Source organism: Branchiostoma belcheri, unplaced genomic scaffold (assembly GCF_001625305.1).
Source record: "Branchiostoma belcheri isolate BF01 breed outbred unplaced genomic scaffold, Haploidv18h27 scaffold363, whole genome shotgun sequence".
Taxonomy (NCBI): domain Eukaryota; kingdom Metazoa; phylum Chordata; class Leptocardii; order Amphioxiformes; family Branchiostomatidae; genus Branchiostoma; species Branchiostoma belcheri.
In genome coordinates, this window is record NW_017803980.1 from 53,578 (window position 1) to 72,385 (window position 18,808).

An 18,808-nucleotide genomic window follows, 5' to 3' on the forward strand; every position below is an offset into this window, starting at 1 on the left:
CACTGTTGTGTAAAAATGATTTTTTGAAAGAGACAAAGATGCTAGGTTTACCTGTACGTTGTTGTTAGATGTGTATTGTGGTGAAATGGTCAGACGAGATGGCGTCTATGTTTAAAATATCCCTGTTTACCATATTTGGTTTTTGTAAAGGAGCCTTAGTTTAACTTCCTTGTTTTCATTTCATTTTCTTGAGCAAGAAGTTGTAAACATTACATAGGTAAACTGCTATGTATTATGTGTTACGCATATGCAGACGGCGCATTTTGGCGTAAGATTAGCCAATAGAGTTTATTGTCGTTTAAGCTTATAGCGTGAATCTTTTTCACAATAGACAACTGGGACATTTCACAGCCCTTTGTGTCAGTCGTTATTCTTGCAGTGATCTGTAAACCCTAACAGCCAATCGCATGCATTTCTTCTTGTATGTGGTTTGAAAAGGGGGGCCAATCAACGCTCGCGCTCTACTTTTGAAATCTGTCAGTTAGCACACCGTGTTACAGGTTCCTCTTAAATCTCCAAGAACAGTTGGACACACACCAAAGTCAAGGTTCCACAGCCTTTATTTTCCACACCCTTGCACCAGGGCTCCCTTCTCAGAATGCCCCCCTATGCTCCCCTGGAGCGTTCCATTGGGGATATGGGGGTGTTCCAAACTAACTTCCCTACGATACATAACACCTTCCCCTAGGAAGATATCGTACCCGTTATCTTCTAACACATCATGGTTGAATTACATGTATCGTCTTATCCCATCACAACAATGTCAACAAGTATTCTAATCATTTAACAATCATTTGTCGCCTTGCTAACAAGGGGTTCCAACTAGCTTAGTTTCCTACTCACATTAGTACAGATATGAATACCCGCTATAAACTACACACCGGGTTGTGTAACGTGCATTCTACAGTTCTTTTGGACACAAACAACACGCTAGGACTTAGTGAGAGACTGGGAAATTTGTCTACATCAACACCGAGGAATATCGACATGGCGTCATTCTACGTTTACTTGTAGCAATTTCCTAGCGTCTACCAGGCTCCGGGAAGCGGCTGGAACCGAAGTGGCAAACTGTTTTCTCCAGCAGCACCAACTACCTTGGCATGCTATCTCTCCATCGGGCCGATTTCTACTCTTTCCAGCCGCTTCTCGAAGCCTGGTAGAGACTAGCTGTTTCCAGGACAAGAACGCCGCGGGGCATTGGCAATACGTACTGGGACAAGACTTCTCTCCAGACAGAGGTTGATTGGGAAGATTGTGAACTTCAGTCTATGTCCCGTTTTTTAAAGCCGGTAGCCTACCCTAGGGAGACTAGGCAAGACGAGCTGAGGAATGATTCCAACGACTGGAGACTCATATCTGCTCCCGAGACTGTCATCGTCTACATGCCATACGTGGAAGGACGAATAGGCCGTGATCTACAGTTTGTTTCAGATGAGCCTGTGCTGAGAGACTCGCCAGATCACCCTGGAAATTTGGGAGGTGCATAAAATACATACAGATCGGAACCTCCTGATGACCAGTTTGCAAAAAAAAAAACACAACCACACACTCACACAAAGCCCAAGCACCATTTACAACTAATAAAGGCAACAAAAATATCAAAACAAGGGGGGGGGGTAAAGGGGGATAGGAGGCCATGATGCTACTTTCCATTACAAAAGGTATATTTGAGGCGTGGCCGGGTGGGTCTGGGGGAGATAATGACGATAATTGTCGCTAAATTATGCATAAGTCATTCGTAGAAAAAAGGCAAACACCTGAAGTTTCCATACGTGTACACAGATATCCCGACGATGTGCACGCAAATTTCCACCATAGGACACGAAAGGGAAATTTGAGCGGTCCGTTTCCCACGTTTTCCACAAGTTTCCTACAGCGGACACGCCGCGTGTGCACCTTGGAAATCAGTGGAAACCCGCGGAAACTTCGGATTTCCTAGCGAGTATCCACAGATATCCACGAGGGAAATCTCCGTTTTCGTCCGGTGGGACATGCAAGTGACTTTCACATCGTACATTCAGTTTAGTAATATATGCATCTCAGTGGCGGCTCTGTATTCTACTAACTCTTTCAATTAAATCATATTATCCAAGAACCAAGGTAGGTCAGAAAATTCTTTTCCCCCTATCCTCCGACTGGAGCAGAGCCACGAAAACAGTAAGGCAGGGAAGGTCGTGCTGGCTGCATCTACACATACTATAGTAATAGAGAACAGATGTTTTACCCTCCTACAGTCACTGTATATGAACACCACTTGAATACAGTCGTGTGAAAAGTCGGTCTGTGTGAGATTCGTACTTGAGTGTTAGTCAAACACTACACCTGCCATAGATAATAAATATTACATACATAACATATAACACTAGAAATACAGAATGTCCTCATTCATTATGCAAATTAAGTCATCATTTGCATAATTTTATACAATTATGTACATCTCTGTGTAAGCTACCCACATACCAAAAATCATGAAAATATATTGTTTCTTGCTGTACTTATTTGCTCTGAAAGATTTCGCCCCCAACCTCCCGGCAGTTCCACTACAAGCTGCTAGGGGGTCCCACACCACTTACTCTTGGAGTGGAAAAGCTATCTGCCACCAAAAAATCAAGACCACAGCATGTCCAGGAAAAAAGATACAATAACCGGAAGTTATGCTGCAGTACCAAGGTCTGCCACCAGGAGGCCCACATTTGACCTTGACCTTTGGCCTCCTAAGCTCTACCCACAAACCAAATATTACCAGGATCCATAAAGGCGTTCTAAAAATACATATGCATACCAAAAGTTTGCGGAAACACAGACACACACACAGACATACCGAAAACAATTTCTCCATTTTTCTCTCCTTCATGGAGATAATAATAAAATCAATTCATTTGTGGAAATAAGATCATAGGTGGTGAAAAAGCAGATATAGATAGCAGTAATGCACTTGTCTTTCTTTGTTTTTCAGTATAAATGTAACACAAGAGTCCCCGGGCCCCTATTCCAGCCCTGGCTTCACCATCAGAGCTTTTCTTTTCGCCCTGTCGCTTCATGTTTTCAGGAAAAAATCCGAGAACGAACAAATCAAATTGGTGTGGCCTTATCAGTATTGGATTGATTCTGCCATACATATATACATACATACATACAAACTAGAATCCCCTAGTTGTAGTAGATTTATTTATACAATTCTTCAGTATCTAAAGCTATTCATAGTTAAAATTGTGCATGTGCAGTGTCATGCATTGTGGGTAATACGTCAAAGTTGACAGCTCCTGATACACAACTGGATAGCATGGTCTTGATAAGAACATCTTGCAAGTTCTTGTCAAGACCAAACGTTAAGGGCAAAGCTGAATGGTGAAGGTCAAAGGACATTTCACACGCACAGTTTAAATTGTGACCCTGCTTATTGTTAGGTATTGGCCAGGTAGTGTTGGCCGTGTTAACAAGCCAACCAAGGGTGCGACGCCAGCGACTCTTTACTCCGGTCTCCGTAGTCGTATTGCAGCTCCTTTCCAGGCGGGATGTCCCTAGCGGCGACCAGGATAATTCGTGGCAGACCCCCTGCGGAGATGGTCCTGGCGATCAGGTTCTTGTGTTTGGCACTGTGGTTGATAAGGCGACCCAGCCGACCTGACTCAGCTGTGGCGTCAACACTGTAAAAGGGAAAAGATTGTAGCGTAAATTTGTGGAGATTAATTTCACGAAAGAAGGGCCAGGAAGGATTCATTGTATTTTAAGTAGTGCCATAGATTTGCAAACGAGTGGTCAACCCCTAAAAAATGTAAAATAAGGCCACACCAATTTCATTTGTTGGTTCTCTGATTTTTTCCAAAAAAATATGAAGCGACAGAGCGAATGAAAATAAAGAAAGGCCTATTATAATGCATCATCTGATAGCCCCAAAAGCTACGATAGGACCTGTGATGTCAAAATACCAGACTGGTGCATAATTAAAACGATGAACTTTGTACGTCTTATCAAACCACTGCATTTTTTATGAAAAAAAACGGTAACGACTAGGAAAAACAATAAAAGGTTATTGCAAATACATGCCCGAGGGCTAATTGCAAATTCGAACAACATATATGAAAAGGGCGATACAATGATAGAAGAAACCATGTACAACGCTATATACTACATTCCACAACATAAATGGTTCTAGTTTGTTCTAGTTGGTTTCTGATATCATTATAAAATGAACAACTAGAGATGAAATGATTTTCGTCTTCCACTGCATTTGAGGAGCAATATTTACAAATCCTCTCCGATACAGGTAGTTTCATATATCGCCCCTTTTCAATTTCCAAGGGATGGGCACTGATTCTAATCTTGCAGATTTCACATCCATATAAAAGTATATGTCCAAAAGGCTGAGGGATTGTCGCAAGAGATAGAGCTAAGTTGTTTGCAAATATGATTTTTATAGTCCTTTTTAGTTTTCCGTATGAGTCTGGTGTACTGTTTTTTTTTTCTTTGTAAAGTATGAGCCTCTTATGAATGGGTCATGAGGATTGTTTGACAGTAGCTTGGCTAAGTTGCGGAGTTCGCGTCTGGCGGAAGCACAGGTCTGGTTGAACCATTTCTTCCTGTCCTTTTGGTTCTTACATTTCCCGCGTTGTTTTTTCGTACAGCGTAGGGATAAACACTTTTGACCTGCTTTATTTATAACAATAACTTTCTTCCACTGTTTGGGCCCAAACATGAAAATTATGGAGTTGATTTAGAACCTGAATCTTTTTTTTCAAATTGGAAGAAATGAGGCGGGCGAATCCTAGAACCAACAAATTGGTGTGGCCTTAAATCCACTGTGTGAGCATTTCATAATTTTCATTATAAGTATGTAAGCAAATAACATTACAGACTATGTGCAAATTTTAGTTTCTAAGTGCTACACTAGGTAAACGTCCTGACAATGGTTTGTAACTTTACAACTGTTAAAAATGGCAGAAACTGGAAACATAATTTTTTTTTTTCAAAACACTCGTTTTGAGGTAGGTTAACTTCTCAGCATGCTTTGCACAGAAATACATTCTCTTTCCCAGGGCACACAATACTTGCAGGCAAGTAGGAATCTATGAACAATATTAATAGGGAAAGAACAACTTGTTACAATATTGGTGATTTCAATATTAATCTGTTAAACAACACTAACCAACCCACTACTGATTATGTAAATGAAATGTTCTCATCTGGCTTTTACCCACTTATATGCAAACCTACCAGAATTACACCCTACTCTGCTACCTTGATAGACAACATTTATACAAACTCTGTTAGCAACAATATCAAAGTTGGCATCCTCATCACTGACATATCAGATCACTTCCCAATATTCCTTACATCCGATTTAAACGAGCCAGTCAGGCAGACAGACAAAATATCTTATCGTCAAGTTAACAAAACATTCAGAAATTTACACAATCCCTATCAGAAATAGTATGGACCGACGTATTAAACGAAACAGACACAGAAAAAGCATATAATCAATTTTTTGAAACATACGGATCGTTATACGAAAAATGTTTCCCAAAGAAAATTACAAACATCTCCCAACATTCTCGCAGAAAACCATGGCTAAGCAGTGGTTTGTTAAAGTCAATACGCAGAAAAAACAAGCTCTTTACTAAATATATCAAGAACCCGACACCCTTAAAACACAGTATCTATGAAAAATACCGGAATAAGTTAAATCATCTCTGATTCTAAAAACTGCTAAGAAGGAGTACTATCACAGAAAGTTCAATGAAGCCACTAGTAATATAAAACAAACATGGAACCTGATAAATGACGTTTAAAATCGTAATAAAAGTAAATCAGCTGGTCCAACATGTCCAAACAAAATACAAATTGGTACCAAAACTACCGAAAATAAAGATGAAATATGTAACGAATTCAATAATTTTTTCATTAATATTGGACCTACGCTTGATAGTAAAATCCCAAAAGGAATACAAGACCCTCTTAGCTACATCACCTTACAAGTAAATTCTAACCTATCAACTTTTATACCACCAACTGGTGCTGAAATTACAGATATTATCAAAAACTTAAAAGACTCAGCTGCTGGTCATGACGAAATAAGCCCTAAAGTACTAAAGTTATCACTGCCCTATGTTATTGCCCCTCTAACGCATATTCTGTCTCTATCCTTGCAAAATGGAGTTGTCCCTCACCCACTAAAAGTCGCAAAAGTAACGCCTATTTTTAAAAGCAGTGATCCACTTAGCGTTAATAACTATCGACAAATATCTGTCGTTCCCTGCGTATCTAAGGTCTTGGAAAAACTAGTATACAATCGTCTTCTGAAACATTTAAATCAAAATATAAACATCCTATATAAACACCAATATGGCTTCAGAAAGGGCTATTCTACTTCTCTAGCACTCATACACTTAATGGAAAAAATTTCTACAGCTATAGATAACAAAGAATACACTATAGGAATCTTTCTCGATCTATCAAAGGCCTTTGATACAGTTAATCATTCCATTCTACTCAATAAACTAAAACGATATGGTATATGTGACTCCGCAATAAAATGGTTCTCTTCTTATCTATCCAATAGACAGCAATACGTAACCCTTAATGATAATAAATCACAACTTAAAATAATAGAATGTGGTGTCCCACAGCGTTCGATACTAGGACCCCTACTTTTTTTGATTTATATAAATGACCTCGAAAAGCATCCTCAATTATTTTCTTTATCCTATTTGCAGATGATTCAAATCTTTTTCTGTCAAACTCGAATTTTGATACGCTAGTAAACCTGGCTAACGAAGAATTGAAAAGGGTTATATCGTGGTTTGAGGCAAATAAATTATCAGTCAATGTTAAGAAGACATACTACCTTATTTTCTGTAATAGAAATAAAACCTACAATAGAAGCGCCAAAATCTTTTTAAAAAATGTGACCCTTTCTCAAGAGAGTCAAGCTAAATCATTGATGAACGATTAACCTGGAAACCACATATAACTATGTTAGGTAAAAAAATTTCAAAAACTATCGGTATTATTGGAAAACTTAAACATCTTCTTACTCAAAAAACCATTATTACCATATACAATAGCTTAATATACCCATATCTAACCTACGGGAATATAGTCTGGGGATGCGCCTACAAAACCACACTACAGCCCCTAGTATTACTCCAAAAAAGATTTGTTCGTTCAGCCACCGGCGCCAGTTTCCGCGCACATTCTGCACCTTTGTTTACAAAACTTAAGATTTTGAATATTTTTGATATAAACAGACTTCATCTGATGCTATTTACGTTTAAATTCCTTACTTGTTCTCTTCCAGACACATTTAATGGTCTTCTAAATCTTAATTCCCAGTTTCATACTTACCAAACTCGACAAAGTGCCCATTTCCATATCCCCCTAGTTAGAACGTCTGTAGCCCAAATGAGTGTAAAATATAAATGTACAACTACTTGGAATAATCTCCCTCTCCACCTAAAATGTTTAACATCAATAATTAGCTTTAAACGAAATCTTAAAAATCACATACTTTTATTTCCCACCGACATTTGATATCTTATTACTGTGATTTCATCTGTATAAGTTTGAATTTCCGTTTCTTTTTAAAATTCATTTATTTTTTCTTGAGTTATTGCTTAAATTCTGCCAATGTCTGTACTGCAGTTAAAGTTCTGTTAACCTATGTTTTAACATATTATTTGTAATTAGCGTTATTTATCAATCACTTTTGTTACTCATTGTTACTATTTGTTTTGTTACCATTATCATATTGATCATATTGATCAAATTTATTAATTAATTATTGTTATTTATTATTACCATTTGATTTGTTAGCATTATTTCAGTTGTTAATTAATTTTGTCGGGGAAGATCCCAGACAAGCCACTATGGCTTCGTATCTTTCCCCAGCATTTTATTTTATTGTCAGTAATATGTTCATTTTATTGTTTTTTAATATATGCGAACCAATAAACAAACAAACAAACAAACAAACAGGCAAACACACGCTAATGGGCCCCGCTAAAAAGTGTGAAGACCAGTTGACTACTGCCGACCCATGTGCCAGTCAGGAACCACCGCAGCTGTATAGTCGACAAAGACTGTGTACTTCTATGCCCAGGAAAAGTTCCTTACTCACCAGTATGTATTGTTCTTGTACTTAAAGTAGTACATGTAGCAGCCTGTGCTCGGGTCCTGAGCATATTTAGCCTCTTTGCCCTTAGCTGTTTTCATGTCGATCAGGTCCCCGGCATATTCCACCACGAAGTCGCCTCGTCCGAACGGCTTGGTCGCCACCACCCCTCTCCCCTTGCCTTCGATGTCCACAACCTAATGTGAGGAAGAAAGGAAACAAAAAGAGTGATTGGGACATTATTAAGTGTGTCTGTTTGTGTGTTTCCATTGGGCTAGGCATGTAGGGGACACTGACAGGAAGTTAGGTTAAATGTGCCAGAAAAAGTCTCAGTTGCTGTCTTAATTTCCTGCTATATGCATGTCTGTGCCATATGGGGGTCAGGGGGGAATACATACACAAAGCCAGTGAGAAATTCATAACAATGTAAATATATTATTTCAGAGATTGCTATTCCTATAGGAAAGCTGCTGCAATTACCATATAAACTGCTTAATGAAATGAAAAAAGAGGTATGTCCGGTATCAGGGTGAAGTGACCAAAGTAAGGGTGTCCAAAGTTGTCCAAATTTGTCTAACATTACGCCCAACTTTCCTAATGGATTTGACGCTATATCGTGAGTCACGAGTGACGTTAAATAATGTATAAGATGACGTCATCTAAGTTTGGACACAGGATGGGGCAGGGTGACTGGTCTCCAAAGTTGTCCAACGTTGTCCAAAGTTACGTGACGTCATCTAACTTTGGACACAGGGTAGGGGAGGGTTGCGGGTGCTCAAAGTTCTCCAAAGTTGTCCAAAGTTACGTGACGTCATCTAACTTTGGACACAGGGCAGGGTAGGGTGGCGGGTGTCCAACGTTGTCCAAAGTTACGTGAAGTCATCTAACTTTGGACACAGGGCAGGGTAGGGTGGTGGGTGTCCAAAGTTGTCCAACGTCACCTGAAGTCATCTAACTTTGGACACAGGGCGGGGCAGGGTGGCGGGTGCCAAAAGTTGTCCAAAGTAACGTGATGTCATCTAACTTTGGACACAGGGCTGGGTAGGGTGGCGGGTGCCCAAAGTTGTCCAAAGTTACGTGATGTCATCTAACTTTGGACACAGGGCTGGGTAGGGTGGTGGGTGTCCACAGTTGTCCAAAGTTACGTGAAGTAATCTTACTTCGGACACAGGGCGGGGTAGGGTGGCGGGTGTCCACAGTTGTCAAAAGTTACGTGATGGCATCAAATTTTGGACAACTTTGGACACCTTCCATCTGGGTGTGCAAAGTTGGATGACGTCATAACTTTGGACGACTTTGGACAACTTTGAACACCTCCAATCTGGGTGTCCAAAGTTAGGTAACTTTGGTCACTTCACCCTGATACTGTACATGTATGATGAAAATGGGAATACTATTAAATACTATAAAATCCTTACTTCCATCCCTTCCTCTACCTTTCCCAGTATCTGCTGTTCTATCCATCCCTGCTTCTCTTGCTGAAAAAAATTGAATATACTTGCAGTGTTTTTCTCTTTTTGTTAAGAACTACAAGTCTGGTTGATCAAGTCTGGTTGATTGAATTATATCTCTGTGAACTTGATAGTATTAACGGTTTCGAAGGTTACCGGCATGAGTGACACCAATACCATGCTAGGAAACTTGGGCAAGGATCTCATGCCTTATGTATTGTCCAATTTCACAAAGCTGTAAATTACTTCATTTGTTATGAAGGACTAATTGCATTGAGGTTTTGGAAAGATCTACAATAATACAAGAAATTCCGACTTACCTTTAACTCTGCTTGAGTCTTCCTGGCACTCCTTCTCACAAAATTTACATCGATATGATGAGGTTTCAGTGGTTTTCTGTCTCTTCTGAGAAGACAATATAGAAAATGATCACAATCCAACAGTACAACACAATGCTTTCACAGTCGGAGTTGTAAGTAGGAAGAGCATGAAGTATAATATACAACTGAATGACTGTAGCTTGTCAGGAAGCATTTTCCCACGACAGGGCTCCTCTCACGGCAATACTACCGTAAGCCTTGGGAGGAAGCTCTGCCAAACTGCCTGGGATTTGATCCTTATTTTGGGGCATGTCTTCAAACGATTTGTCAGCCGATTAGAGGGATCGAATTTGCTTTGCCAAACTCAAAGTTATCCTTCTGATTGGCTGACAGCTCATTAGAGTCAATGCTCCAATTTAAGGTTCAAGGCTCAGGCGGTTTGGCAGAGCTTCCTCCCGAAGCTTAGTGTTGCCACAGGCGGAGCTCTGTCGTGGGAGAGATTAGGAAGTAAAAACCAATACAAACCTTATCCTTAAAGATGATGATCTAGTAAAACAGATAGAAGAAGCTTTCTTGCCACCTTTTCTGCCTCTTCCTTTAGCAGTAGCAGCAGATGCTTCCTTTGCGTCCGATGCTTCATCCTGCTGGTCTGACAGAGATGCAAGTTCAATGGAAGTTCTATCACCCTGGCCACTTTCTAACGACTTCGGTTTCAGCTGAAACATCTGGAATTTCTTCGGTTTGGCCTTTGTCTTTGTGGGTGCCGTCTCTGGGGTGACCAAACCAGTTGAAATCAGCTGAGTAACTGCAGCAGCAAGAAACAAAAATCAAGAAAAATATACTATTCATTTACTTTGAAATTGAAACAGAAGCAGAAAAATATCTGGACAAAATAGTTAACTTCAAATTTTCATGCCACCACAGATCATGATATTAAGTATATGGAATTTGACCCTGTAAATGAACCCTGTCTGCAAGCGGCAGGTCAGACGGAAAGTACTCAAGTACTCTAGAGCAGACTGGCCTGCCCTACGCGCAGCCGCAACAGATCTGTCAAATTCCATATCAACCAAATTCAGTGAATGTAAGACCAAAAAATATGGCAGTCCTTTAACCCTAAAACCATCGTATGGGGTCAAAACTGACCCCAGACCTGTATAAATATGTGGTATTTCGACATTTCTTGTCGAAAATAAAATTCCTCCCTTGAGTTTGTTTGTACATATGTCTTACAACTTCTCATACAAGATTGGATTTTTGTTGATTGAGTTATACTAGAAAGTATATGCACGGTCCAGTGGGGTCAAAACTGACCCCAGCAAAATGTGCATGCAAATTCACCCCCTCCCTCAGAACTCGAGAAAGGTATATCGTACGACCAACAAATTTTCAGAGGATGATATACAAGCTAAAATAAATCATAAATGTTGCATCATGATGACGTCATTATGACGTTTTATGACGTTATTTCCTTAATTTATTGGCTAAACCTCTATAAATAGGGAATTCCCTGAAAATTAAACGTAAACATCACAACTGATAGAGTATCTAATATCTTAATGTCTGGTGATATATGTTGTGATTGAAACAGTCATGACATCATGGTGACGTCATAAAATGACGTCATAGATGTTGAAAGAGCTGAAAATGTGAAAATATTGGAAAAAAATTAGAAATAGCAATTTACAAGTGAAAACGAGTATTATTCAACGTACAAACAACATGGGGATGAACTGGAGACCTTTATTTGTATACAGAAATAGGCTTTATTGCAAAAAGATTAAGGTGGCAATAAAATTTGAGAGGTCCGCCATCTTGGATTGACCTTTGACCTTCATCAAATCAGCATTTTTAATTATCTTTAATTCATTAAATTTATGTCTAATTGTGTAAGATGCTATCAAGGTAAAAATGACAAGTGCAAAATGAAAAGAAAAGCTAAGAATTACAGAGTTTGCAATGAAAGTTTTGAAATTCGTCAAATATGCCAATCAGAAAGCCGTTACCATGGCAACGGTAAAAGTGCTGAACTTGACTCATTCTAAATTGTTGCCAACTACACTCTTGAAAAAGTCCCCAAAATTTGTGGTTCTACCGTAAGTCGTTCGAAAATGATGGCAATTATTATAGGAATTTAAAGTTGGCGCGGGCACTTTTAGCAGCAAGGCAACAAGTACAGAATGTGTAAGTATCTCATGTTTGCATAAATTATGATAATGAGCATCATTAATTCTCATCTAGAAAAATGTCAAACTCTCTCATACAGATTGATTAAACTACAATTACACATAAATCACAAAAAGAGTTTATAAAAAGCTGCATTCGTGCAAAACATTACGGGGTCAGTTTTGATCCCATTACGGTAAGATTCGTCGCAAAAAACGGCGGTTTGAGGGTTAAAAATAAGGAGGGCATTTTAGATATGTCTCAAAAACATATCCCTTTAAACACTCTTGGTATTAAAAATAACAAACCATTGGTACACTATACCACATCGCGTTTGATCCGACGCAGGGACAGATTGTACAAACGTTGGAGGAAGACTGGTGACACCTTAGTTCGAGATCAGTTGAAGGCCATTAAACGTCTAGTTCAACGTCGTCTACGTAGAGCCTACTGATCATATACTGAAAGCCTGTTTACTGATCAAACTGGCTGTCATGAAACCCCTAGGACAAACATGAGAAGGTTCTGGACGTACATTAAGTCCCAACGAACCGAAGCTGCAAGTGTCGCACCCTTGAAAGTGGATGGTCGACTGACTACAGAAGCCAAGGACCGCGCTGAGGCGCTTAACAAACAGTTTCAATGTGCCTTCAGCCAGATGGTCACCTGCACTGAAGAAGAATTTCGGCTCAGAACAAACCTAAATACGCAGTCTGGCACCCCCACTTGCAGCTCAAATAACATCTCGGAGTCTGGTGTGCGAAAGCTGATGCAGAACCTAGAACCTAGGAAGGCCCCTGGCCCTGATGGTATCAGCTCCAGGCTGTTGAAAGAACTAGCAAATGAACTTTCTCCTGCACTTACCCTTTTATTCCAGTCCTCTTTAGACATGTTGAATAGTGTACATGCGCCGTGTCTAACAGTAATATCTGGTCAAATGCGCATGCACAGAATTATTCACGTACTCAAACACAAACACACACATGCGCGCGCGCGCACACACACACACACACACACACGCGGCGTATCGACAGGGATCTCTTTTCTACAAACTACTAAGCCGAGCCCCTCCCCCCTCCTCTGACTTCTGAAGAAGAGGCTGAAATTCGCTTAGAAAACTCACCTGTTTAATTCTTTTGAACAGCTTCGGCAATGTAGGTACGACGATTGAACTTCCACATTCGTGACAGTGTCTAAAATTACCGCAATCCTTTGAAAACTAAGTTATTTGACAGCGACTTATCAAACTTTCAATGTTACCAACCTTGATGTTACCGAGTGGTGACTTCAGGGTCAAAGTTTAAATTGCCTGATTATCCTGATACTTTGACAAAATATAACGTATAGGTTTGTGGTGTAAAACATGTTGAATAGTGTACATGCGCCGTGTCCTAAGCAATGACTTTGTTTTAGTGTATTCCTAAAATGGCTTTTAAACCCTTTTTGGCCATAATATACGCCACCAAAAATTGTTACCGAAAATTCTGCTTACTGTATTACGATCCAAGTGTCACGACAGTGTCGCAAAATGTAGTAAGAGAAAATGTGATGAAAGGAAAGAATCAGAACAGGGCGAGATTTATTGCTGTTTTGGTTTGTTGTTACACTGTGTTCTTTTATTCAATTTGCGTCCTAACCTTTGTATTTCAGTTAGTACATTCAAACTCTATGCATCTTAAAATCCAATCGCAATTATCGAAAAGTGTAGGGTCCCGGAACCTTGTGTGTGTAGTGTCTGTGTGTGCGTGCGTCCGTGATGTGTATATTGAGAGAGAGAGAGAGATTAAATCCAAATAGACACAACAAGACATATAAACAACCAAAAGCCATGCAAATTATGGGAAATAGCTTTATTCCAAAAAAGGTCATTTTCCTCTAAGACTTAATGGTCAACTGTTGCAGGCTATTACTCCCTCAAACAAGAAGCATCTCTAAACGCCATTAAACACTGTATCATAATACGTCAGAACGTGCCGGCTGATAGTCTATCAGCAGACGCCCTATTGTGTCAATTTGAACTTGATGCATCCGGTACTAAATGCTGGGCTTCGGGAGTCCGCAGGACGCTACAGGATGTTATGATGCCCTGCCTTTAAGTGCCGATGCTACTTGATATCATGTCCATTGAAAATACCCTTAACTCTTTCAAACCTTGTCTTCTCCCGTCTAAAATATTCTGCAAGACCCAACGACCAGGAAATCGGCTCCGGGATGATTTTGTTGTAACATGGTGACGGTAGTCCAGATATCATTCACACTGTAAAATATGACGGGTGCGTAGAAAGTTCCCCAAATCTTGACATCTTCATTATGGATGGAGAAATCAGCGCCTTGGTCTATAAGATCCTCTTCTAGTTGATTGAGCAGGACGTCGATGTTTTCGGCTTCCTTGGAGATCATTATCGTCCCTGCCCATTCATCAAGGTCTGCTGGGATGATGATGTCCATAGCTCCAAACCAGCCAGCTCTACATTAGCGGACGTGAATCGCGTGTGCCTGCATGAGAGACAAAGGAAACAATCGAGCTTTAAATACGTTTCCCACGAAGATCTAGACACAGAATTATAATAAAACAACTATGCTCTAAATGGATATTCATGTACATTCCCCATCAAACACTCAAGCACCAGTTGAAACAAATGACATTTTAGTACAAGTTCATTAGTGTCGGCTTTATTTAGGAGCAGGTTACACGATAGTCTACTTCTGAAATAGGGGATGGTGTTTAATGCGACAAAAGGACACCTAACACACCTTACGCCGCCTTCAGGCTCCAAATTTTCCCTCTGTGAGGAAGCCGTCCTCCATCTTGCCTCGCTTCCAAGACGGCCTGACGTGAGTCATCTGCTTCCGGACATTCTTCTCAGGGCCACGACCTTAGAAGCAAGACGCCAAATATAGAAATTAATTAGCTGAGTATCCAACTTTAGGAAAAACTCCTTTCAGGTAGGCGTGGCACATGCGAGAACAATGTCCTCTCACAGCTGCGCAACTGGTGCGAGTTTGTACCAGCCACCTAACCCCACCCCCGCAGCCGAAAACAGCTTGTCGGAATGGATAGACCCCGTGGGATTTTTACCCGTACCAGACGATCGCAGCTCTTCGTATTAGCACGAACACGATACATGCAATAAACCGAATTAACAAATGCAGCAACGCCGTGCATTTTGCTAGCTGAAATATTTGGCGACCACCTGTCAACCCGGGAAACTGAAACAGCCCCAAGGTGGATGCACGAGAATGTGTGAGGTCGCCGTTTTAGCATGAGTACGCCACGTTTTTTGCATGATTAAGTTTGACGTACCAAATTTTATTATTTCCTCTCGTCTAGGGAAAAGGAAAACAGTTATCGGACGCGATGACCAGGATTGGGACGTCAGGATGGTTGATGGTGAGATTTATATACAGAATAAACTTCAAACGCATGCTTTCCCAATTGGTAGCGGTTACACACCAATCAGAGAATACGGAATATCAAAGACGATGTCACACGGGAGATTGATGGTTTCTCATCTCACACAAATGTGATCAAATCACGGGCAATAAAAATTCCTGCCTCAGAACAATATAAGAATTCAAAGCTAGATGTGGATTATATTACTAAGAATGCTGACGGAAAGCTTGCAATGGCGAGATGAGGCACCGAAAAACGGAAGCCTTTCAACCTGATCACTCACCTGCGCATTTCGGCCGATTTGTAAAGGTGTTGGGAAGTTTACAACCGCATGGTTTCTACCGGGGCACCGCGCGTGTTGCTGTCTGGCAGTCAAAGCGTACCTCGCCCTGATAAGGTCCGGGGTTTCTCTTCCTTGTCGTCTAATATGTTCCACCATGCGCAAAAACGATGAAGACCACCTCGGGGTGGAAAAGATTCAAAGTTGTGATGGTATTCCAAAATCCAACGGTACCGTAAAATATTATTGGTGCGTAGGTGGTTTCTGAAATGAGCATATCGAATAAAGGTATAGTGAAGTCTTCTTGCATAGCTGTCAATTCTAACTCAATTTGATAGAGAAGCAAAGCAAGGTTGGGTACTTGGGTAGATACCAAAATTGTTCCCGCCCACTGGTGGACGCTTGCTGGCTCGAGGAATTCAAGGCTGTTCATTTGATAAGGTGATCGTCTATACGGCTCTATGCAGAGGACCACCGTCTGTTCACCATATGCTGGCGTCGTATTTGCATATTTCCAATATAAATAACGCAGAGAGGTCTATGTGAGAACAAACATTGATGTTAAAAACCGCCTTCTTTCCAATTGCCCACCAGGCAAGGTACCTAGCAATCGCAACAGGCCAATCACTGCGTTAGACGACATGGGGTCACGTGGTGAGAGCACGTGGTCCAGATGCCAAGCCTGACTACTCCTTCAGGCAGCTCACTCACTCTTCAAGGCCAACTGCGCTGAAGTCTGCAGCCGGACAACTGTTTCACCGATCAGTCTGTGTGCTCCCAACATCGACATGGCCCGCTTTAATACGAGCCGTAAACTACGTTGGAGGCGTGTATTGCTGAAGATCGCCGCACTTTTCAACGCTGGTTCGCTGCTGCACGCCATGGCATTGACACTCAGCCGGCACTTCAAGGTGAAGGTAGTACTACCAGGTGAGCAACGTTTCAATCCCAGCGTACCCGTTCTCTTTCCAAAGAACATCCGGATTGTGCCAATCCCAACAGAAAAAAAACGACCACGCTACTAGACAAATTTGAAACGATACTGGAATTTTACTACCAAGAACTGACTGGATATGAACCACAAAGCCTCTCCATGCCCACGTCTTTCACAGTGGTTAGAGAGTCAAGTAATCATAACGGAAGACAAGACAGACTTTGTTCCGACTGCTTCTCTTTATTTGTCATACAAGCAATACTTGACGGATTTGGATGTCGTCGTACCAAATTATAGGCGCTTCTGTGGTCAGCTAGCGGCATTGCTAGCCTCAAAGTCGAATTGTGGATATACCTCCACAACCCGTGCTGGCCTTCGAGGATGGAGATCTCTAAAAATTATCCACCAAGGCAGTCAACAAAATCCAGCCCAACCCGAACGTCAGAGTGCGGTGAAGTTAAATGAACCTGACATCACGTTGAACCGAGATGGCCATCTTCAAATGTCTGTATGGCGAGAGGGCGAAACCAGCCAGGCACAACTTGATGGCGAGTCAGAAACGGTTCTCGGGTTACCCCGCGAAGATAAAGAGCGAAAGACTCAATTACCATACTATTCAGAGGAGGAAGTAGAAAACGGACCTATCTCAGCATCGAGCTCACGGAGAGAAGAGGAAGTGGCCAACGGCCGACGGGCCGACACCAGCCAGGCACGACTAGATGGCGAGTCAGAAACGGTTCTCGGGTTACCCCGCGAAGATAAAGAGCGAGAGACTCAATTACCATACTATTCAGAGGAGGAAGTAGAAAACGGACCTATCTCAGCATCGAGCTCACGGAGAGAAGAGGAAGTGGCCAACGGCCGACGGGCCGACACCAGCCAGGCACGACTAGATGGCGAGTCAGAAACGGTTTCGGAAGATCCAGAGACAGGAACTAATTTAGCTACATCTGGAAACGAAGGAGAAACCGAACTGATTATAGCGAGGTCTCGCACTTCAAACAGGTTACTAAAGACAGCCCAACAGGTATTTGTGAGTGAGAGCGGGCTAGCGGCAATGGTAATTCCTGAAAAAGACGTTATTGTGGCCGAGATTTTAGGAGAAAGGATTAGTCCTGCCGAATCTAATCGCAGAGAAGACACGTACAAAACTGGCATGTCACCGAAAATTATTCATTACCGAGACCGTAATGAGATTGTTGTTATAGACACATTAGCTGTTCCAAATAACCCAATTAACAAGATCAGATTTGGGCGAAAATGTGCCAATTTAAAGTTAGTTTTACTTCGACAAAATGCGTCGCAGCCCGGTAGACCACTGGCCGTGTCAACAAAGCGGATAGAAGAAGGAGAACAATTGGTACTTGATGTGACATTTACAGAGGATCTAATCATTGTGTAGGAATAAAAAGGATAGCAACTTGAAGAAAAGATTTTTAAGTACAGAGTCTTGTTTAGATAAATTCTGCTATCTGTAAATCTCTTTCGTCTTGAGTTTGTTTTTATGAACTTAGTCTACAAGTCAGAAATAAAAACAAGAGATTTTATACCTCCTGGCTCCTTATTGTATATTCTTTAATGTTGTTGACTTCGTCAAGAAGGTTATATTTTCAGTAGCGTTTGAATGTGTGTGTGTGTGTGTGTGTGTGTGGTTTAGCACGATAACTGAAGAAGCTTTATATGCTTCGTCATGAAACCTGGTAGGTTTGGTAGGTCTTGATGAGACATAGAGGCGGCTAGTTCTGAAACTGTAGGAGCGTTAAAGAAAAATTCTGAACGGTGCAAAATAAGCGGCAGGCCCGTCCTAACTATTTAAAGTCTAATGCATAACCCTAAGCCTAATCCTAACCCTAGGTCGGCAATAGGCAGATGTAATGCTCTCTCGTCCGCAAGCCCCGTGTGAACAGAACTGCCACAAGCACAAAACGGTCGCAATTTTCCATTAAAAGAAAGCTGTTATTGTCGCGCACTGTCTCCAAGTTTCTTCTTTAATAAATTACGTCAAAAACACTCTCTTCCGTTGTTGGCTTGCTGTTGTGTGTTAGCTTGCTGTTGTGTGAGGGCATACTCGATCTGCGATCGTTATCTTGTGTCGGTCTTTATCTTCTTTTTGACGTATGCAAATAACTGTCTGTTTGAAGCCGCCATTGCTG

At 41.1% G+C, this 18,808-nt stretch overlaps 2 protein-coding genes across 2 annotated transcripts in view; one reads left to right on the forward strand and one right to left on the reverse strand.

The window, feature by feature from the left end:
• The window catches only part of LOC109476175, a 5,580-nt gene extending 4,093 nt beyond the window's left edge, over nucleotides 1-1,487 (forward strand). Inside the window, exon 3 of the mRNA XM_019777064.1 lies at nucleotides 1,294-1,487. Within this exon, the coding sequence (XP_019632623.1) occupies nucleotides 1,294-1,487 (194 nt within the window). The remainder of the gene's footprint in view (nucleotides 1-1,293) is intronic.
• A 1,625-nt stretch (nucleotides 1,488-3,112) lies between these two features.
• LOC109476176 (N-lysine methyltransferase KMT5A-like) lies at nucleotides 3,113-12,938 on the reverse strand. Its single transcript, XM_019777065.1, has 5 exons — nucleotides 12,912-12,938; nucleotides 9,882-10,016; nucleotides 9,529-9,588; nucleotides 8,117-8,307; nucleotides 3,113-3,647 (listed from the first exon to the last, which is right to left on the reverse strand). Exons 1-5 carry the CDS (start codon nucleotides 12,936-12,938, stop codon nucleotides 3,434-3,436), a joined length of 627 nt encoding a protein of 208 aa, XP_019632624.1. The 3' UTR covers nucleotides 3,113-3,433.
• Nucleotides 12,939-18,808: the final 5,870 nt, after the last annotated feature.